Source organism: Macrotis lagotis, chromosome 3 (assembly GCF_037893015.1).
Source record: "Macrotis lagotis isolate mMagLag1 chromosome 3, bilby.v1.9.chrom.fasta, whole genome shotgun sequence".
In the NCBI taxonomy this organism is placed as follows: domain Eukaryota; kingdom Metazoa; phylum Chordata; class Mammalia; order Peramelemorphia; family Peramelidae; genus Macrotis; species Macrotis lagotis.
The window spans coordinates 256106349-256130725 of NC_133660.1; the positions used below are offsets into that span (position 1 = coordinate 256106349).

At 35.4% G+C, this 24377-nt stretch overlaps 1 protein-coding gene across 1 annotated transcript in view; it reads left to right on the forward strand.

Moving 5' to 3' along the window:
- The window catches only part of ELP4 (elongator acetyltransferase complex subunit 4), a 245409-nt gene that overhangs the window by 37122 nt on the left and 183910 nt on the right, over positions 1–24377 (forward strand). The window contains exons 4-5 of the mRNA XM_074230422.1: positions 6761–6892; positions 16013–16155. Of these exons, the coding sequence (XP_074086523.1) occupies positions 6761–6892; positions 16013–16155 (275 nt within the window). The remainder of the gene's footprint in view (positions 1–6760; positions 6893–16012; positions 16156–24377) is intronic.

Genomic DNA, 24377 nt, shown 5'->3' on the forward strand with positions numbered 1-24377 from the left:
GAGTATTTGTTTGAAAGTCATTCAAGACCTTTGAGGTCTTGAGTAGGATAGATTAAAAGAATGAGAGCCTGAAGGTAGAGGAATCCACTTTTGTAGTTGTTCAAACATTCTAAGACCCCATTTAAGTTTTCTTGGCAAAGATACTGGAGTAGTTTGCCATTTCCTTCTCCATTTCATTTTAAAGATAAGGAAACGAAGGTAAACAGGGTTATAGTGAGTTGCCCAGGGTCACCCAGCTAGGAAGTGTCGGAGACCAGTGCTCTCTCCACAGTGTCACCTAACTGCCCTAATTAGGGAATTATTGACATAGTCTAATGAGAATATGAGCATTTCAGTGAGGGTGATAGCAGCCTGAAAGGAAAAAAAATGTTTTATGTGTGAAATAGGTTACCTTGGAATCACCTGACTAATCCCATCCCAAGTGACTGAAATCCTGCTTTTACTGAGAAACTGGAGAATCTAGGTGAAGTCAGTAGTTTAGAGGGGAAAATTAAAAGTTCAGTTTAGGTAAGTATCTAGTGAATTAGAATTAAGAAAGATTGGGTACTTAGAACAGTTCTTGGAAGATCTTAGTAAATATTTCATTAACTGACTAAAGAAATAAATTTGTGAAGTCTCTGCATAAAGTTGGGAAAGTGTCAAAATATGAACCAAAAAAATGCAATTAATTTTATTTCTACAAATAAAAAAAGTTGTAGTTCCTAAAAGCTTATTCTAAAACTAATATATATGTATTAATTTTTTAATACTGCTAGCAGCTCACCTATACTTTCTATGAGTTTTTAGTGTGCCAAGGAAGTGATATGGAGAAATAAAATTTACTTGAAAAATATCTAAAATGAGCAAGAACAAAGTCCTCCCCTGATTCCTCACCATGCATGGGTTATGACCTTCCACTTTTGAAGAATGTACCAGTGGAATACAAGCACTGGCAAATTCTGTGGTGCTGGAAAGACTTAAAATGTCCAAGACTTCCTCAGCAATAGACCATATTGTGCAAAGTAGCCAGACTTCTTGGTGGTGGCCTCTTGGATCATAACAGCCAATTAACAAGAACTACCTCTATACTATTGTGAAACAAATGAAAAATAATACAGAATGATCGCTTATAATACCCTGAGCATAATTCTGAACATTAATATTTAAGAATAGTATTTTCATTAACTATCAAAACAAATATAAAATCTTCAAAATATAGAAATATGTTGGAAATGAAGAAAACCATTGACCAATATACTAATCACAGAGGGAGATTTTATATCCTAATATTTTTATTTAATAATAATAAGCTCTAATTTTGTCTGTTGTGCAGAAGTCCTATGAACAGTAAATATTAAAGAATAATAACAAGGGAGGATATTGTCGGGGCAGCTAGGTGGCGCAGTGAATAGAGCACTGACCCTGGAGTCAGGAGGACCTGAGTTCAAATTTGGTCTCAGACATTTAATAATTACCTAGCTGTGTGACCTTGGGCAAGTCACTTAACCCCACTGCCTTGCAAAAAATCTTTAAAAAGAGAGAGAGAGCATGTTGTCCCAGAGCCATTTCTTTCAAAAATCTAAAGTGATTAGAAAAATAAGGGGGAAAAAAATGAACAACTTGTGTTTTGTGTTCCATGGAACAGAACTGTGGGGTAGATAAATGTTAAGGTTCTCTAAAGAAAGAAAATAATGAAAACGCCATCATCAAAGTATTATTTATGGCATTTACTTGCAAGATTAAAAAACAAATACAACAAAGCAAATAAAGTTGTACGATCAGGATGATATCTAGGTCATGGCAGGACTGGGATATGAAGGGGAAGCTTCCCACTAAGGCCACTGCCCTGGGTTGGCTCTGGCCCTCTGTCAGGGATGGTAAGATTCCGTGGAGTTCAGTTCAGGCTCTAAAGCCTGATTTGTTTTATAAGAAATCTTCTTTGTGGCTTGGCTACCCTGCTATTTGTTGTTGCTCTCTTTGATTCCCTGTGGATCTTGGTGTTCAGATGACAATAACCAAGGCTAATTTCCTTGAGAATGGAAGAAGAGCTACTGTTTTTATATTTGGTCAGATAATTATTACAGGATGAATCCCATCGTTCCTTTCTCTTGGCATCTTGATTTGCAAAAAATAATATTTTTCCATTTCTGCTGCTTCTGTATTTCTATAAGTTTTGAAGTAGAAAAATGCTTATGAGGACTGGTGTTTTCTCATTTCCTTGTGACATGATTTTTTCTTAAGAATACTCTCCCAAATTATGCCCAAAGGGCAACAAAAATGTGCATACCCTTTGATCCAGCAATACCACTACTGGGTCCATATCCTGAAGGGATGATGAAAAAAGGTTAAAAACATCACTTGTACAAAAAATATTCATAGCAGCTTTGTTTGTGGTGGCAAAGAACTGGAAATCAAGTAAATGTCCATCAATTGGGGAATGGCTTAGCAAACTGTGGTATATGTATGTCATATAACACTATTCTGTTAGAATCCAGGTGGGATGGGAATTCAGGGAAGCCTGGAGCAATTTGCATGAACTGATGCTGAGTGAGATGAGCAGAACGAGAAGAACATTGTACACCCTAACAGCAACATGAAGGCAATGATCAACCTTGATGGATTTGATCATTCCATCAGTGCGATAACCAGGGACAGTTTGGGGCTGTCTGCGATGGAGAATACCATCTGTATCCAGAGAAAGAATTGTGGAGTTTGAATAAAGACCAAAGACAATTACCTTCAATTTAGGGGGAAAAAAACATTATCTTCTTATGTAATTTTAATATCTCTTATACTTTATTTTTCTTCCTTAAGGATGTGATTTCTCTTTTATCACATTCAATTTAGATCAATGTATATACCATGGAAACAATGTAAAGATTGACAGGTTGCCTTCTGTGGGGGGTGGGGGGAGGGAAGCAAGATTAGGGGAAAAATTGTAAAAGTCAACATAAATAAAATCTTGGGGAAAAAAAAGAATACTCTCCCAAATTTTAGGCACACTTGTATATTTGTGCGTGCGCGCGCACACAAACACACACACACACACACACACACACACACACATATACACAAACACACACATCTTCCACTTGGGAGGAGAGACTGCTGTACATTTTTTAAAAGTTTGATTGATGACTTTCCTCAACACCTTAAAATCTAAATCGTATTATCTTGTAATAATATTATAAACTAAATAGCCTTCTGGAAATATCAAAGATGACACATTTTTAAGTAATGCTGCTGCAATTGGACAGTTGTGGTTGGAGTTTTGAAAACCCCTAACAATAGGCAGCTTAATGTGCTACAGAAATTCAAAAGTAGGATTCACCATCTCTTCTTCAACAGTGGTTTGTGAATAGCACTCCTTTCCATTGTGTTTATGAGATTAACAAAGATAGCATAAGCCAAAAGGTATTTCCTGTAGTACCTGAAAGTCTTACAGTTGAGGATAACAGTTTAAATTATAGAGTTTTCAATATGAAACATATTTGTGAAAATTTAATGTTATTTCCTCCTTAGGTTAAACTCTTTAAATAGCAAAATTTTCTTTTCACTCTTTTATTCCAGTACTTGTACTTAAATATTAAATATTGGGTTTTGTCCAATGCAAGTATTAAAGAAAGTATGAACATCTAAGTTTAAGATAACATTTTGAGCATTTTTTTTCCTCATAAGCCAATTTCTTCATTATTGCCAAAAGACATCATGCTTACAGGGAAACTGAGGGAAAAGCCTACGTCTTAGTATCTCAGAGATAAGAGAAAATACATTTATCAACAACATCATGAGGTGGCAGATCCATAATTCCCATCAGTGGTTATTAGTGATAGATTAAAGGTCATTATGATCGGGGCAGCTAGGTGGCGTAGTGGATAAAGCCCCGGCCTTGGAGTCAGGAGTACCTGGGTTCAAATCCGGTCTCAGACACTTAATAATTAGCTAGCTGTGTGGCCCTGGGCAAGCCCCATTTGCCTTGCAAAAACCTAAAATTAAAAAAAAAAGGTCATTATGAGAGCTTCCTCAGAAAATAAAAGTAAAAAACAGAAGATTGAGATATTTTTACCACCCATGTCAGTGATTGCTCATTCACCTGCCATCTCTACCAAGCAGAAGAGAGAATAGGTATGAGGGTGAGGATGGGAGGGACATAGCTTGGAAAATATTGGAATCTAAGAAAAAAAGCATGTCAGGATAGAACTATCTGTGGTCATGGATTGAATCTGGAATTGAGAAGGAACAGGTAATATAACTTATGCTGCATTGCTACTGTCTGCTGTAAAATTAATGTTAATTAGCTCTCTGATATTTATTATTTGGGCATAAGTAGCATGCTTTGTACATTTAGTTACCTAATAGTACAACTTAATGAGAGTTATGATTGACTTCATCTATCAAATTCCTAATAAGTAGAATAGAAAGACTAAATTATTTTGTGATAAAAAGTCATCTGAAACTAATTGAAACAAAAAAGTTGCAAAAAATATTCAGTGGCTTTTCAAGGAAAGTCATGATTAAGTAAGTTAAATTAGAATGTTTTTCTATATAACAATTATATCAATCTTGTCAAATCAAAGGAAAATAAAATGTTTGGCTTAACTCATTTGAAATTTTCCATCTTTACCTTCAAGTATGCAGAAAAAAGGCCTAATTCTTAAAAACCTATTTCATCCACATTAAATTTGGATTAGTTGATGTTATTAACATTATCTTCTGTCAAAAGATTGAAATACATGGAGGAGTTTTAAAAGAATGCAAATTTTCTGCTCTAATGAATAAGATTTCTTAAAAATTTTAAATCAGGAAAGATTTCTAATTTGTAGGGGGAAATGATATAATTTCATCATGTTCTTTTAGTATGTTATCTGACATTAATGAGAACTGCAGTAATAGTAAAAAAAATTTCATTTAAGAATGATTGTAGAGTCTTTCCTTCATCACCAATAACCTAACAGAGGAAAATTTCTAATTTACCATGAGCTATTTGTAAAGAATAAGAAACAGTCAAATAAAAAATTTGAGCATTGTAGAGGAGGAAGCCCTAAATCTTTTCTCTAACAGCTAAAAATGCATAGTTGAATACATTTTTCAGTTGGTTGAATAGCGAATTTTGTCACAAACTTGAATTTATAGCTGTGAGATTATGAGACCTTTAAATAATCTAAATTGACATTTTAACAAAATAGAATTTATATTTTACAAATAATGAATTGAAATTTCAAAACATAAAAATATATTATCCTGAATAAAGACATAATGATTACATTTATTTTTAAGAATCTTTAAGTTTTATATTTATCAAGAAAAGAAGTTAGTCTATGCTTTCATTTTATAAATATATTTGTGTATGTAAATATGAATATATGTGTATATGTTTGTGAGTTATTGCTATAATGATTGAGCCAAAAGTATTTTTGGGTAGGGAGTTTTATTTTTATATAAATATATATAGTGTGTATATATATATGTGTGTGTGTGTATATTTTATATATTATATATGTATATAGATATAATTAGTTCCTTCTATGTGTTTTTTATAGACTTACTATGCTTTGAGGTCACTTGAAATAAATCAATACTTTAGCAGACAATTTATTTGCTATCTAATGTAATGGTGAGTTTTGGAAACCAAGCTACTGATGAACAACATGATTATGCTTCTAATTGCAAGCTACACTTTCTGATTCTGCCACATCAGAAATAAACCAAAACTATCGATATTTTATACCCTTTTCCATGGCATTACTTGTACTCTCTATATTACATTATTTTCCCCTTTCTTGAGAATATCATGTAGAATTTTTTTTTTATCTGGTGGTGTATAGGATTGAAGACTGGGCTTGGAGTTAGGTTCATATCCAGCCTCAGATGTTTAGTAGCTGAATGACCTTGGGCAAGTCACTTAGCCTTTGTTTGCCTCAGTTCCCTTATCTGCAAAACAGGGATAATGATAACACCTGTCTCCCATGGGTTGTTGGGAGAATCCAATGATATGATAATTGTAAGGTGCTTAACCCATTATCTGGTACATAGTAGATGCTATAGAAATATTGGCTAGTATTATTGTTTCTTGTTATTTTTTATTAATGGTAGTAGTAGTAGTAGTAGTAGTAGTAGTAGTAGTAGTAGTAGTAGTAGTTGTAGTTGTAGTAATTCAGAAGGAGAATTTGTCACTTCTTCCCTTCACTCCCCAAACCCCTTCCATCCCCCCCCCCACCAGAATTCATAGAATAGAAATTAGATCTTTTTTTGTTCTGTTGAGGAATTTGCAAGTACAAAAGTGATATTTGATACAGGATAGATAAATGTATTTTAATCATGGGTACCTCACCTTTTTATTTCAATGAAATAAACTGTTTGGTTCTTAGAATGACAGACCAGTAAGCAAATTGTGTACATGCTTTATTTTTACCTAATGGTAAATGTTAACTGTAATTAAAAAAATGTAAATTGTAATTCTAAGCTTTGATTTAAGTATATAAACAAAAAAGACATTTATCTCTTGGAATAGAAGCAAAGTTAGTTATCTAAAGTGAAGGCAACTATAGTACTAAGAATATTTGGATTAATCAAAACAAGCAAAAAGACTCTGTGGTTTCTATATATTAATTTACTTTAAGCTCTAATTAATTGGGAAATGAATTTCAACCATTCTATATTTCAGAATCGCAAGTGTTGACATAATTTTGTGTTTTTGTTGTTTGCAACAGTTTTTAGTTCTTTGGAAAATCCTAGTGATCATCATAATTTTTAATAATAACATGTTATTTTCTTTTATTAGGACCTTCCTGAACCATTACATGATGATAAGTATAAAAAGGAACTTGATGAAGTAAGCAGTCAAAAATCACAAGAAAAACTGGATGTTTCCATGAAGATAGCCTGGCGTTACCAAAACTTACCCAAAATGGAGGTAAATTAACATATGTATAGTATTTTTCTATATGTATATAAATGCATTTACTTATTTAAATTTATTTTACTTATTTAAAGTATGAATGTTTGCTCTATTTTAAGAAGTTAAAGAAATTTGTTTCAGAAATATTTTATCTAGAATAATTAGAATAAGAAGTGTTATTACTTTGAACAAGTAAAATGTTCTTACTATGTAGATGTAGATATACTCAGTTTTTGAATCCTTGAGGTTTCCAAATAGCTAAAGCATTACAGATAATGTGGATTTAATAAATATTTCCTAAATTCATCTAAAGAATAAACAACTTATAAATGTAAAAAGTACATAGTCATTCATGTTCTCTCAGAGTTGCCATAAGAAAAACTTTGGAAAATACAAGGTAGATGAATGAATGTATAAATGAATAAATGAGACTTCTTTGATTAAATTCTTCCTATATGCAAAACATTGAGTCAAGTGAGAGGTACTTAACCTTTATTAGATCATGGATTCTTTTGCATTCTGCTAAAGCCTATGGATCCTCATTATTGACCAGCTGTATCGTGAGCATTGCTGGACAGGATGACTGGTCACGTGGGATCTAGCAGCGGGTTTGATGACTACAGTTATTTATAAGTAGTGATGCGCTCAAGCAATTCATTGCAATATTGTCTGATTTGAAAACGTGTGATTTCTCTTGGTAAAGTTATGGCTACTAAAAAATATTACTGTGGTTTTTAATTATGTTTATAATTGACAGAATTTAATGAAGTTAATGAAAACAAAGATAAAATATTTTTCTTTTCCATGGCCCCTTTGAAATCTTCCTGAGAATTCCAGGTTACTAACACCTATACTACATATTAACAGCATCATTGCGTAATGATCAATTGTGTTGGACTTCCTCTTCTCCACAGTACAATGATCAAAGACAATTCTGAGAGTGTTGTGATGGAAAATACTCTCCAAAGAAAAGGAAGTGTGGAGTCTAAATGCAGACCAAAGCATGCTATCTTCCATTTAAAAAATTTGTTGTATGTTTTATGTTGATTTTTCCCCTCATGAATTTTTCCCTTTTGTTCTGATTCTTTCTTCACATCATATGATTAATATGGAATTATGTTTAAAATAGTTATATAACTTTTATTATATTACTTACTGTCAAGGGGAAGGGAAAGGGAAGAGAGGGAGAGAGAAAAATAGGGAACTTAAAACCTTACCAGAAAATGACTGTTGAAAACTATCTTTGCTTGTAGTTGGAAAAATAAGTAAATAAATTTATTAAAAAGGAAAAAAATAGCATAGCAGGAAAACCCCTGCTCCCAAGGAGTATACCTAGAAAACTCAACCATAGGAAACTTAGCCAGGTCCAGGGCTCCATATGATAAGACCAACTTTTTTTTTTTTATAAAAAATAAATTTATTTATTCATAAATGCACCAACACATCTTCAGGATCATCTCACTTGATAAGACTATAGTTGATCCTGACATTGAATCATTTGATAACACCTAATATTTTAGTGCTAAATACCTCAGTGGCAAGAAATTTCTTTTCAGGATCTGTCAAAGCCATGGCTGCTGAAAAGGCCAAAGTCACAGTGGTCTGTATATCTTTTGGAGTTGCTTTTCAGGAGGAAAGAGAGATCAGGGAGGGAAGGTTAATGTAGGGCGATGCTACTCACCAGACTCTTGGTCTGCCTTCACCAGGTGGGGGGTGGAGTTGCTTGGACCTCTTCCTGCCTCTTTAGGGACCACACTGCATTGTCCTCTTTGCCTTGACAAAGTCAAAATGAGATCATGTGTCCACCTAGCTACAACTTTGCCTTAGTGTGGTAGGAGTAAATCTGACTTTAATCAAAAGAGGGCAGATTCAGCAGTACAGGTACTTCACTATGCACATTCTGTCCCTCCCTGAAATTGGTTATACTGATCCTCAGAAAGCAGACACACCACCCGTTACCAGGTCTATACCAGAGGCTGCCCAGCTTCCTTAGACTCACCATAGCCAGATGGCAGAGGGCAGAGACAGGGCAGGACATAGAGCCAGAAAGACTGGGGTTCAGATCTGATCTTAGGTGCTTACTAGTTGTGGAACCATGTACAATCTTTGCCTCAGTTTCCTCAACTATAAAATAGGGATAATGACAGTACCTGCCTCTCAGGGTTGTTGTGAGGATAATATCAAATATTTGTGAAGTGCTTTGGAGCCTTAAAGCATTATTCATGTGTTAGTGGCGATTTTTGTTGTTATTATTGCATCATCATAGCCTTTGAAAAACTGATGTCACTTCCACAAGCATTTAGAAAGTGCCTTTATGGGTAGTATCAACTTAAAACTTGTATATACTTCCAGGTTCTATCATTTCAGCCACACATGCATTCTTTCCTCTGACAAAGATCACAACTCCACTTTCATATGAAATAGGAACCATAACTACAGCACACCCTGAGCTGTTGCCTTGGAGGTGGAGGGCTTCCATACGTCAGTAAATAATTATTTCTGGATCACTTAACCCTGAGTGTGTCGCATCCAGGGCCATCTTCAGTCATCTTGATTGATTCATATCTGTCCACTGGAACCAGATGATTCTAAAGCAGAAAGTGAAGCTTGTGACTTAGCACAGCTCCCCCCTCCCCAATCCATTTTAGGTGCTTGTCATGGAATCATCTCCCTGATATCATGGTCTTCTTTGAGAATTAAGGACAAAACATTAACATCATCAGTCCTGAATAACTCTCCAGCAAGCCAAATAACCTATCACACCTCCACTCAGATGGTGTAACAGTAGTGAGTAGTCTGCCTCCAAGATGGAGAGCACCTTCCATTTAGCTGACACTCACTGCCACATGTATACCAAAGACTGCCTGGCAAGACCTGGATATGCAGGTCTCCAAATGCTGGGTGTTCACATTGGGGATAGAATATCTGACTTAGAGAAGCTGACCATTTCAAATGCTGCATCCAGCTCTAGTGACTAGACTACCTCATCACACTTAGTCACTAGAATGAAATTTATGAATTGTGAATGAATCCAGCCAATATTTGTGGCCATGGCTATTAGAAGTTTCAGACTGGCACCTTCTGAACAATTGAAAAGTAATCATATTATACAGTCTACATCATGAAAGGGTTTTCAGTAGAAACTATGTGAATTGTTTCTATTTCTTATAATATGTTAATTTTCTGTGAACAAGGATGGCTTGTTTATCAGCAGTATTGGAAGGGGAGTTTGTTTTTCTGTAAGAGGTAACATGAGCCATTCATAGACTGTTTGACTCTAAGCAGTGACTCAGAGAAGGGTATAGTTTATGAATCAAAGAACAATAATTCTCACAAGGCAAAACTGTACCATATAAGCCCATTCATTCAGCTTTTTCAATTTTTGATTACTCATCTTAGAAAAACACCTGACACTGAGAGGATTACATAATGTGAGACTTGGGGAGCCTGTTGTCCAGTAGGAGGAAAAAACAGAAGCAGAGATGCCAGGATTAATTCTTGCATGGTCAGTACATTGGATAGTTTTTGAGACTGGGTGTAGTGTAAGATTCAAGGGGAATACCATGATATTCTGATAGGTGACTTGGGATCCAGGGAGATTCTTTGAGGTAAGACCATTTGGATTAAGAACAAGGAAAAATCCAGGAGCTTAAAAATAAAAAGAAGAGGAAGTCCATTCTAGGCCCTGAATCCACACAGGGAGACAAAAAATGAAGGGTCTACTCAAAGTATAGAGAGTAATCAACTTATTCTAGAGTCCGGAGAAAAGTAATTGGAGATTAAGGGTGGGCAGAAAAGGCAGCAAGAGATTTGGCTTCAGATGCCACACAAAAGAAGTCAAACTTGACTTAGACAATGGAAATGCACAAAAGACTTTTGTACTGATGGGAAAGATATTTTTATGGATGAAAAATAGATTAGAGTGGGGAAAAGCAAAGGAAGTAAGTCCCAGGAGGCTATTGCAGACAGAGTAGTAATAATGCCTGTCCTTAGTGGCTGGAGGCATATAAAGGAAATAATTTGATCACAGGAATTCTTAATCTATAATACATGAACTTGTTTTTTAAAAAAATATTTCAATATAATTGGGGTTTTTTTGGTAATCTTATATAACTTGTTTTATTAATTTAAAAACATTAAAGAAGTGTTTCAGGGCAGCTAGGTGGTGTAGTGGATAAAGCACTGGCCCTGGAGTCAGGAGTACCTGGGTTGAAATCCGGTCTTGGACACTTAATAAATACCTAACTGTGTGGCCTTGGGCAAGCCACTTAACCCCGTTTGCCTTGCAAAAAAACTTTAAAAAACGTGTTTCATAGGATTCACCAGACTGCCAAAAGGGTATGGGGGTTTCCTGAAACAAAAAACCAAAATTTGGGGTGGGGTGCTTTGGTTTTTTGTTTTGTTATTCCTTCCACTTCTCCCTCACTTTGCAGTAAGAGAAGGACAGTAGGAAGAAAGCAGGGGAAGAAAGAAAAGAGGGGGGAAATCCTTCTAACATGTATAAATTAAAACAAATTCTTTCACTGACCATGACCAAAGCATATATGATCTCTCTTACTGTAATTTTTCCATAGTTTAGTCTTTTATCTTCTTCTATACATCTTGGTAATCTTTTCAGGTCCCATGGTTTTAATGACCATCTCACAGGTCTACCTATCCTGTCTTAATCTCATTAGGAGATCTCCAGTCTCACATCTCCAGCTTCCTTTCAGACATCTCAAACTGGATGTTCACTTAAACTCAACATGTCCAAAATGGAACTCATTATTTTTCTCTCTAAACCCTCCCCTCTTCTTCAGCTATTACGGTCAACGGTAACATCATTCTTCTATTCCTTCAGGTTTGCAACCTACATGTCCCAACCTAGGCAGCATCTTCACCTCCTCATTTTCCCATATCTGTCCATATCTGCACACCCCCCCATATCCAGTTAGTTATTGGGCCTGTCAATTTCACCTTTTTAATAGTTCTCTAACATGCTCCCTTCTTTAATAATAGCCCCTTCTGGCCCCTGATAGTATTGCAGCTCTGGGACAGAACCTCATCACCTCCTGCATGGACTATTGTGATAGTCTATTGGTGAGTCTACCTTCCCTGAGGTTCCCCAATTCTGGTCCGGCCATCATGTGATTTTCCTAAAGCCCAGGTCCAACCATGTTACCTCCAGGGGCTTCCTAATGCTTCCAGGATCAAATATCTGCTTGACCTTCGAAGCCCTTCATCACCTAGCCACCTCCTCCCATTTCATTCTTCTTCTGCCTTCCTCCCTTACCATGTGCTCCTTCCATTCAGCAAGGTTGACCTCTTATCCATTCCACTAAGACCCTGTATTTTTGAACTCCAGGCATTTTCTCAGGATGTCTCCATGTCTGGAACTCTTCCCTCCTCATCTTCCCTTCTCTGACTTTCCTACCCTCCAGGATTAATTAAGATCCCATTTTCTACAGGAAGCTTTTTCCAATCCCTCTTCATTCAAGTACTCTCCTTATCTTAAATATTCCCTATTTGTCTGTTTGGGGCATCTAGTGGCACAGTGGATAGGGTACACCAGGCCTGGAGTTGGGAAGAACTGAGTTCAAATCCAGCCCCAGACACTTATGTCTGAACAAGTCACTTTACCCTGTTTGCCTCAGTTTCCTCATTTGTAAAATGAACTGGAGAAAGAATTGGCAAACTGCTCCAGCATCTTTACCAAGAAGACCCCAAATAAGCAGAATCAGTCATGAATGAACAACAAATTTTCCTACTTAAACTGTTGTACCTATTTGTTTGTTTCGTGCTCCCTGAGATGGAGAGATCCTTGAGGGCAGTTTTTCTTGTGCTATTTTGTGTATGTCCCTGGTGCAGTGTCTTTTGCACAAATCTGGCACAGATTAGACCACTAATAAATGTAGATGGACCGACTAATAAATGGCTCAGTCTGTGCCCTGAGGCTCTCTGTATGAATCCCTAAAAGCTAAAAGAGACGCTGGAGATCATTACCATGGAGCCTCCTTGTTTTTGTAGATGAGGAAACTGAGACCTAGGATGTTAAAATGATTTGACCATGATGAATTAACATGAATTTATTTTTAAGTAAATGATAATCATAGAGTTTTTTCCATATGAACCTTAATTTGGGCAGGGGTTTTTAAAAGAAATTTTGGCTTAATTGTTTGCTCTTGATCATTATTCCTGAAAATTTTAGAGGGATTCAGGAAATCTGTTTAGATCTACATTAATTCATTTCCATAAATTGCTTTATGGGAACCATTGAGGAGGCCATCTTTGTTCATGGATTTTTTTCCCCTATAAAAGGTTTCAAGGGTTTATAATAGATTGTCTATTTGAAAGCTATATTTATTCATTCCAAACTAATTTTTAATTCCTAACTAAAAATAGTGAGCTAGGTGAAAGTAAAAGATATACAGATTTATTTTTATTTTTAATGAACCATTTTTAGTCTTGATTAGTAGATAAACTGTCACATGAAATTAATTTTCTGTCATTCATCCCCCCAATGAATTTTCTGTCTCATCAGTATTATAATTAGAAATACTAATAATTATTGGTGGCCTAAAAAAATACTTTGTTCCCTGATAATTTAGTGCATTTCTTTCTGCCCCCGCTCCCTCATAGGCCTCCAGGAAGCCTCAGTCCACTAATAAATTTATCAAGTCCAACTTAAAAGAAGTGGAAAGTCTCCCTTTCTTTTTCTCTCCATGGCCAGTCTGCTAAAACAGATTATTCATGCTTACTTGATTCAGGTAGGCTTTTGCAAGCTTCCCCGCCAGGCCTGGGAATGTGGTACATTGAGGCCTATTCAGAGGCTTCTGACATAGACCAGGCTTTTATTGCGTGGTGTTTTATTATGGCCAAATCCCAGTCTCCACCCAGTTTGTTGGCACTCTACTTATTCTTTTGAATCGAGAAAGGTTATCACCTACCTTAATCCCTGCAGCAGCGTGGATTAAGGACACCAATGTGCCCCAGGATTCTCAAAGAGGATCCTGGAAACTTCTTGTTTCTTCTTTTTCGCTGTCTTTACTAAACTCTTTGGGGCCTTAGTGAGGATTTGCATCTGAAATGGGCAACCTGGAGCTTTTCTCAATGAAGACATCAGATCAAAGTTCAGTTAGTCAAGGCCTTTCTAAAACATTAAGGGGGCTTGGACTTATACAAGAAAAAGATGAGCTCTAGCAGAGATTGCAGTAAAAACATTTTGAACTGTAATCCGGATAAAGGATAGATTATAGGCCAAAGAACAGTCCCTGTTTAAATTGGTTTCACAACCTTTAGACGAAATAACTTTACATTCTGTTTTTTATGAAGCATATATTTTAATGTAAACTGTTATTGTTTGGGAATGTTTTAAATGCCAAAGTAAAATTGCTTTAAGTATCTTCAGAATTCAAGAAAAAAAAAGAAACCCTTAATCCTTGAGTTTAGACCAGGAAATCTGACTCAAGAGATCACACTAAAACATTTCAGTAAATCACTTTAAATAAACAGAAGTATGGCATCAAGGAGGCAGAAATGTTTCCTTTACTTCATTTAAGAGCTAAAATTGACTAAGATACTGAATGTTGGCTTAAAATCTTTTTTAACTTTTCTGCAGTTTTTTTTAAATTTGGCATTCTAATTTAATTAAAAATGATTCTTTTTGGACATTTACATATTATAAGTATTTAACAACAATTACAAAATATTGGGGGGTTTTTTATTGGGTTTTAATTTAAAGGGCCTAAGTTTTCATTCACAATTCTGATCAAAGACCTACAGTGTATAAAGCCTTTTTGGCTTCGGGTGTGATCTTTCCCTTTTTTATGTCTATGTTTTTCAGTCAGTCTTTTCCATGAAAATCAGGGTATATGACAGGATTTGACCAAACAGAAAACTCTCACAGTGATTTTTCTAGGGCCCTTCACCAATAAGAATCCATAGGACTTTAAACTTCAGCTTGAATTGGTTTGTTTTTTAAAGTTTTAAATAGTAGCAAACCTCCCAGACTCAGTTGGATAATAATCATGCAGTATCATATTTAAGAGCTAGAAACTGTGACTCATTGATACAGGAATCTCTCTGTCCAAAGCTCCCCCTACCTCGTAAAACCTTAGGAATTGCTTAGAGCTCTGAGAGCTTAGGGACTTTTCCAAGGTCACCCAGACAGGGTATCTCAGAGGTCAGTTATAGGCCCAGACCTTCCTCTCCGCTGTGCTGCCTCACCTGGTAGTACCCTCATAACTGATGCATGTTAATTTATTCTGAAGCATTAAAGTACTGCAGTCTAAGAAGACTGCTAAGGGAGAGATTACAAAGTTCTAATCAATGATCACTATGAATTTGTTGGTGGTGCCTGAGGTTTAAAGATAACCTTGGCAGGAGGGATTCTTTCATTCCTTGTTCTTTTACAAGCTCAGAGTCTGGCACATGTTTATTGATTGTTTGATTAGTAAACAAATCTGATGACTGCTAACACTTATAAAAGAAAACATCTTAATAAGACACACACACATTGAGGGGGAAATACTTCAAGTTAGAGTGTGTGAATGTGATGGAATACTACTGCGCCATAAGGAAGGATGAACAGGAAGACTCCAGAAAAGCCTGGAAGGACTTTGAGAAACTGATGCTGTGCAAAGAGAGCAGACCCAGGAGAACATGCCAAGAGCAATATTGGTGATAATCAACTATGATGGACTTAGCTCTTCTCATCAGTACAGTGATCCAAGATAATCCCAAAAGACACATGATGGAAAGAGCAAGAACTGAGGGAGTTGGAATTCAGATAAAGGCATACTATTTTTATGTTTTTTTTAAACAACATGCCTAATGTGAAACTGTTTAACATGATTTTACATGGGAGATGGAGGGAGAAAAATATGGAACTCAAAATCTTATTTAAAAAAGAATGTTGAAAATTGTATTTACATGTAATTAGAAAAAAATAGGGGTATTTAGGTGGCACAGTGGATAGAGTACCAGCCCTGGAGTTAGGAGGACCTCAGTTCAAATCCAGCCTCAGACACTTTCTAATTACCTAGCTGCGTGGCCTTGGGCAAGTCACTTAACCCCATTGCCTTGCAAAAATAAAAAAACCAAAAAAAAAGAAAAAGTAAAATACTATTTAACATGAGACTTGGTCTTTCTCAACAGGCTGGCCCAGGATCACATTCAAGATTTGGTCACTATTATGATGTGTCAAAAAGAATGCCCCAAGAGATGGTTCAGTCTGCAAAATGGCACAGATTTTTCCTTCCAGAAGAAATTTCTTCATATACTACTACTATAGAACCCTGGTAAGTTCATAACCTCTGTAAGACCTAAGATGTCAAAGATTGATATCACAAAGTTTTGCTTTAAAAAGACCCATAACTTTTAAGTACAAATTGTGAGAGTGAATTTAAATTTTTTATATTATAAACAATCATGACTTTGTTTCAGTTTTTGTTGTATTTCATTGTGCAATGATTTTTTCTCTTTTTCAAGTTTTATTACCTCTATCTCTGTTATTATTTTAATTCTCAGCAGTTGAACATTCAAGGTACTAGATATTATTTCTTTATTTCTTCTTTATTTTTATTTTATTTTTTTTAGGTTTTTGCAAGACAAATGGGGTTAAGTGGCTTGCCCAAGGCCACACAGCTAGGTAATTATTAAGTGTCTGAGACCGGATTTGAACCCAGGTACTCCTGACTCCAGGGCCAGTGCTTTTTATCCACTGCGCCACCTAGCTGCCCCTTGTATTAGATATTTAAATCCCTGCTGCTTTATCAGTAAATTATGAAATAGCTCTAAAATACTGCTTATTGTTATTCCACATAAGTATTTAGTAATGATAGCAATGAAAATAATGTAATATATTACCTTGTTCTCATATTTTTTTATGAAATGCTTTTTTTAACGAAGACAAATAAGCATATCATGTTATCTAATACCAAGTAGCCATCAATAGACTGATACAGTGCTGGTGTGATGAGCAAAAGTCAGGTTTTTATTTCTTATGGTTCTCAGTTTCTACCTGGAGGGTCAATATAGTAATTTTCATACTATTGGTTTACAGCCAAGAGTATTAGGTATTCAACTAAATCAGAATCAATATGACACTAATAATTTGGACTTACCCCTTTAAATCTGTGAAAATTACAAGGTTTTTAGTATTCAGGAATTCATAGGTATCCAAATATTTATTTCAGTTTTATAATTTGATTCAAAGGAATTTAGCCTGAGAGATGGATTTTGCCAAGGATCAGTACTTAGAAACCTAATTCTTTTACAATTAGAAAAGAAGGCATAGTAGTTTGTAGGTAGCTAAACAGAGAGGAAATTTTGAAATGAAGGAAACTATGTGGCACAACAGATAGAATGCTGGGCTTGGAGTCAAGAAAACTTGAATTCAAATCCAGTAACTTTGTGACTTTGGGCAAATCACCAGCTGCTATTTGCCTCACTTTCCTCAGTTGTAAAATGGAAATAATAATAGCACCTACTTCTCAGGCTTGTTATGAAGTCCAAATAAGATAATATTTGTAAAGGCATTTAGTGACCCATAATGGGCAATAATAATAAGAATAATAAATAGTAAATGAAGTGATTTGGAAACCTACATGTCCAGCTATCTCTTTCCAACATGTAGGAATTTGTTTCAGATCTTAAACATATCCCTTATTGGTCTTTTTCCTAGTCTCACATCAGAAGACTTGGTTCTAGGCTGTATAATCTCATGGAACCTTGAATTCTTACATTTTGTTTGGGGCTTAAGATTTTTATTCCACAGTCCTCACAGTGAGGTGATGGTCGTAGTGCTAATACTAATGGTGTGGGTGCTACTATACTAGTGCTAGTAGTGGTGCCAGCCCAGGTTTTCTGCTCATAATGCAGGTACTGTTGGGATATTCCAGTAAACTGATGTATCTGAAAGCATTTTCAAAATTCATTTACAATGGTAAATTATCTTTCTTATCTTTCTTAATACTAATATTAATTAAAAAAACATACCAGAATCAAAACCATAGGTTTAATATTCCAAAGTCTGAGACATGATTGCTGAGGGTTCTTTGGGTTCTTTTTTTTTTTTAAGATTTTGCTAGGCAATGGGGTTAAGTGGCTTGCCCAAGACCACACAGCTAGGTAATTATTAAGTATCTGAGGCCAGATTTGAACTCAGGTACTCCTGACTCCAGGGCCGGTGCTCTATCCACTGCACCACCTAACTGCCCTATAAGGGTTCTTTCTTCACTGATGCAAATCACTACCCTTTGTGTGGTGGCTAGATTTAAGACGACAACATTAATGTCCATTGCTGGACTCAACTAAATCAAAATCAATAGGAATGACACTGATAACTTGTATTTATGCTATTAAATCTATGAAAATTGAAAGATTTTTAATATTCAGGAATTCATAGGTGTCCAAATATTTATTTTGTTTTATGATTTGACCCAAAGGAATTTAGGCTGAGGGATGGATTTTCCCAAGGTTCAAAACTTAGAAACCTAATTCTTTTACAGTTAGAATAGCAGGTATAGTAGTTTATAGGTAGCTAATAGACAGGAGAGAAAATTTTGAAATGGAGGAAGCTATGTGGCACAATGGATAGAATGGTGCCTAGAGTCAAGAAAATCTGAGTTCAAATTTGGGAGCTTTGTGACCTTGCGTAAATCACTAAGCTGCCTCAGTTTCCTCAATTGTAAAATGGAAATAATAATAGCATATACTTCCCAAGCTTGTAGCGAAGGCATCTCAGACACTTCATAACTTGTGTGTTTGTTTGTTTGTTTGTTTTTTTAGATTTTTCAAGGCAATGAATGGGGTTAAGTGGCTTGCCCAAGGCCACACAGCTAGGTAATTATTAAGTGTCTGAGGTCGGATTTGAACCCAGGTACTCCTGACTCCAAGGCCGGTGCTCTATTCACTGCGCCACCTAGCTGCCCCACTTCATAACTTGTTGATTGATTGGTTGATTTCCAGATTGTTGGAAGATCTGCCAGTTTGTGTACTTTCTGGCATAGCTTCTGAAAGCGTTAAGGTGCACCACTCTGTAGCCACCAAAAGGCACAATTGTAGAAATTCTTCTTTTCCCAGTGCTGAACAATGATTTTTTTTCCTCTCATCTTACAATAGCTAGCTGTATTTTTGAATATAAGTCATTATTAGAATTTTCCCAAGGACCAGAACTCAAGTATGATTTTACTCTTTGTTAAATTTAATGTTTTATCTAGATTCTAGAGAGTTGTAATCTTTTGATTTTTTTCTTCTTCCATTGACCTACCACCTTCTTGATCCTTTCTCACTAATCTGAGTCTTCTTTAACAGAAGTATATTAGGCAGAGATAAAGGAGACATACAGCTATATATACTCTTTAGGCAACAAAATGGATTTGATAAAAGACATCATGTCAAATAATATTTAATATAGTACTACATATAGATAAATATTTCCTAGGTCATCTGCTTTTACCCTGAAGTAGCTTCATAATAAGGAGTTGGTGGTAAGGGGCATCCATAGAGTGGTGGGTTGGTTCTTGTCCTTCATTCTCAAAGAGGACAAAAATGACATCACTGTTATTCAAGTTACAATGTGTCCAGTTGTGACTGAGCAGATGCTCTACCTCCAGTCAGGCACAAATAGTCACTGATCTCTTGAGGGGCGGATTCTCTAAATTTGTGTATCTCCTTTGAGCTGCTTCCATTCTGCCTTGCTCATAGAGCACAGAACCCTCTTAGGTGCTAGGCAGTCCTGTGCTAGAGTCTCCCATATTGTATAGCATTTCCAAAGTTCTTTTTTTATTTTATTTCATTATTATATAAATATTTTATGTTTTTTCCAATTATATACAATGATAGTTTCTACCAATCATTTTTTTTTGCAAGGTTTTGAGTTTCACAATTTTTCTCCCTCTTCCCTCCCCCTTCCCCTCAAAAGAAAGCAATCTGATATAGGCATTACATTTGCAATTGTGATAAACATAGATCAAAATTGAATATGTTGTGAGAGAAGAATCAGATACAAAAGGAAGAAAGAAAACATTAGAGATAACAAAATGACATTATACACACAGTACAATTTTTAAAAATTTAAGATAAAATTTGGTCTTCATTTAAACTCTAGTTCCTTCTCTGGATATGAATAATTCCAAAATTCTTAAGAGAGACCTTGAGAGTATCCTCGTATCCACAGAAAGAAAAACTGTACTTTTGCAGCCCATATTCCATACCTTCCAAGGACCTAGAAAAGGAAGTTTGTACTGTCAGAACTCTTGGCAGTGTCAAATGATTAAACATTGGGCACAGTTATGATTTTGTCAGAGCATCAAAGAAGATTCTTTACCATCTACTTTGCCCCCACACCCTTGCCTGGGCCTTTCTTTCTGACTTGCAGCTAAAATTGCCTTTGCAAATAGTATTTAATAAGTATTTTAAAATTCATTCAGATAGTTAATGGTAAGAATACCATTTCTTCTTTGCTTTTTTAAAAGTAGTATTTTATTTTTGCCTATATAGTTTCCAGTATTTATTTTCGTAAGATTTTTGAGTTCCAAGTTTTTCGCCCCCCCTTCTCTTCTTAACAAGATAGCAAGTGATCTGATATAGGTTGTACATCCACAATCATGCTAAACATATTTCCATATTAGTCATAATGTGAAAGAAGAATCAGAAAAAGGGAAAAACCTTGAGGAAAAAAAAGGAATTTTAAAAAAAGTGAAAATAGTATACTTCAATCTACATTTAGACTCCATATTCTTTCTTTTGATGTGGCTGGCATTTCCTGTCATGTCTTTTAAAAATTTTATTTATGGGGCAGCTAGGTGGCACAGTGGATAGAGCACTGGCCCTGGAGTCAGGAGTACCTGAGTTCAAATCCGGCTTCAGACACTTAATAATTACCTAGCTGTGTGGCCTTGGGTAAGCCATTTAACCCCATTATCTTGCCAAAAAACCTAAAAAAATTTTTATTTATTTAAGGCATTGAGTTTAAGTGACTTGTGCAAGGTCACACAGCTAAGCAATTATTAAATGTTTGAGGCTGGATTTGAACTCCTGACTCCAGGGCCGGTGCTCTATCCACTGTGCCACCTAGCTGCTCCCTATCACAAGTCTTTTGGAATTGTCTTAGATTACTGAATTGTTGAGAAGAATATTTCACAGTTTTGCTGTTATTGTATACAGTGTTTTAGTTCTGTTCATTTCACTTAGTATCAGTCATCTATGTCTTTTCAGGTTTTTCTGAAATCAGCCTATTTGTCATTTCTTATAGCACAGTAATAGTTCATTAAATTCATATACTACTACTTGTTCAGTCATTCCCCAAATGTTTGGCATCCCTTTAGTTTCTAATTCTTTGCCATGCCAAAAAAGAACTACTATGAATATTTTTGTACAGGTGAATCCTTTCCCCCTTTTAATGATCTCTTTGAATACAGATCTAGTAGTGGTGTTGTTGGATCAAAGGGTATACATAGTTTTATAGCCTTTTGGGTATAATTCCAAATTGCTCTCTGAAATAGTTGGATCAGTTCACAACTCTACCATATTTGCTTCACTCCTAAAAAACTATTGACATTCAGAAACTAAATTTTTTTAATCCAGTATTACACCCCTAAAACTTATTCATCCAGATGACTGCCTTCCAGAAGCTATATTAAATGCATTTGTAAATATGATAACCACCTGCTAAGTGATATTTTCACACCATTTGCCCATTTTTGTAACCACTACAATTTTTCTTCACTAATTAACCTTTTTTAGTCCCCTTTCTTCAGACAGCTCAAAGCCCCATTCAAGGAATTCACAAATGTTTTAAGAAAGAAAGAAAATTTTTAAAAGTACAATGAATATTATATATTTCAGAGCAGTTTTCAATTGTAACTGGATGCTTAATACATAATTTTAATTAAGAAAAAAATTTAATTAATAAGTTTTTTTCAGATATTTTAAAATAGAAATAAGGAAAGGATGGTGGAGAGGAAAGAAAATTTAGAATTTTAGAAGTAGTCTTAATATTTGACTGCCACAATCCTGAAGACAATGATAGTACTACATGAAATGGATTTTTCCATCTAGTCACCCATCTTGGGTCTTGTTCTTATTCTTCTGTCCCACTCTTTTTTTTTTTTTTCCTAAGTCACATCAAAGAGTATTTCTTAAATTCCACCATCACAATGTTAATTTCTATGGAAAGATAGACTAAAGTACTCCATTGAATCTGTGATGTCATTGATGTAGGTATTCTCATTCCATCCATGTCTTGCCCATGGCCTCTGCCAGAAGTACATTACATGACTCCTTCTAGTGGGGTGAGGACCATCCTTGGGTTCCCCTTTAATTGTAATGATAACAGTGAGGAGTGCAGAGTATCCATTTGTTATTCTTCATCCTTGCCTTAGTGTCAGTCCACTTTCTTTCTGATCAAGGGTTCTTTTGTGGCATCCTGGTCATCCCATGCAGCTTTTGTTTGCCTTTTGGGCAATCCTCAGTTTCAGTTCTTTCTTTCTTTCTTTATTGTTTTATTATGAGCTTAATCCTCAGAAAACATGAACATTTCAGCATGCAAAAGAAGAAAAAGAGAGGATTGCAATTCATTTTCTGTGTATTTTCTCAGGAAAAGCCATCTTCTAAGTGTAGGTAGCCAGTTGTAACAAATATTAATAATTATTTCTCTTTTAGAAAGAAAATATTAAATAATTTTCTTCACCAATTCTGTATCTCTACCCCAATTTTATTAAATTCATGCTATATAGCTAGAGTGTAATTCTGAGATGGAAAGTAAAAGATACAGGTTTTTTTAGGTAGCATGATGTATTTTCACACCATTTCCCCCATTTTCTAACTAATGACTCAAATGTCACTGAATTTCGTTACTCTTAATCTTTTCAATAAGAAAAATAATGGATAGACATAAGCATGAGACTGGATATCTGTTATTCTAGCTTTGGCTAAGTTAATTTAACTATTCAGTGTGTGTGCATTGATAATTAAATAAAAATCATGCCTCTTTTTCTTCTTCTTCTTCTTCTTGGCACCTTGGTTAGAGAAGTCAGAATATTTTATCAGTATCTTAGTCATTGTCAATATTTATTATTTCAGTTTTCAGCTATCTAAAGTACTGACCAATTTTGTGTTGCCAAACACTGTATTAGATGCTAGAGATTTAAAAAGTCCTTGCCATCAAAGAGCTTCTATCCTGTTGTGAGAGATATTATATGTGTGTGTGTGTGTGTGTGTGTGTGTGTGTGTGTGTGTGTGTGTGTGTGTGTGTATCAGCTGGGAGGGAGGAAAAAAAGGCATCTTAGAGGAGGGAATCCTGAACTTAAGCCATGAAGGAAACGTTCTAGTCTAAGAGGTACTAAGAACAGAGTATGCTCAAGCCAAGGCATCACTAGAGATCAAGGGATGCCATATGAGAGGAACTACAAATAGTCAGTTTGATCAAACCCCACAGAGGGTGTGAAGGGGAGGAATATATAAGTCTGGAAAGGTGATGGTTGGCTATGTGTTAGGAGCTTTAAAAATTAAACAGGAGTTTATAATCATCCTAAATAGCATAGGGAGCTGCTAGAGAGAGGAGAAAATTGAGATGGGATGACCAACTAGACGACTATTGCAGTAGTTTAGGGGAAAGCTGATGAGGGACTCAAGTAAGGTAGTGGCCATGTGAGTGGAAGGATGTAGCATCTTCCTTTCACCAACAAGAAAACAAGTTTTTCAACAGAGGTTGAAATTTTTCTAGTAACCTAGAAAGTGGTAAAACACTTATATTCACGGATAACAGTAACATTTCATATTTTTAAGTAAAATTAAACAATCCCAAATTCCTTTTACAAAAATAGACAAAGAGATACCAGTAGAAAATAAAACCTAGTAAAACACCCACAGAAAGATAACTTAAAAATTTTTGTTAAACACAATAAAGATTTATTTACTTAAAAATCTGAAAAATATCTTGCAAAATAAAAATAGTAACTTACATTGATATACAGTTTTAAGGTTTGTTATGAACAAAGCATGAAGTTATTATTACTGAAAAAAACTTTGGGGTGTGAAAGTATGTTCCCAAACTGGCTTCTTTCCTTGTCTACTTTTTTAATTTGTTATACTTGACCTCCATGTCATTTGAACTACCCAAAACAAAGGTGGTAACAGCTGTGGCAAAACTAACTGACCAAAAGTTTTGATCAGTTTAATTTGTTTTTGCCATTTTTACATAAATGTGTGACTATTTTGCTCTATTTAAATTTTTCTTAGCTGATATAATATCACAGTTAATTCAGCCATTAGATTAATCAGGTAGGAAAGAAATTAAATAGAGAGTGAGAAATAGAGTGAGAGGAGAGGGAGTGGGAGGAATTTACTGTCTTCTGGAAGAGTTTATCCAAAAAAGTCAAGAGAGATATGGAATAATAGTTCAAATGAGGGTTTTCTGAGGATCGGGCGACATGGGATCATACTTTCACCCTAAAGTTTTTTTCAGTAATAATAGCTTCATGCTTTGTTCAAACCATTTCCTGAGCTTAGGACAACT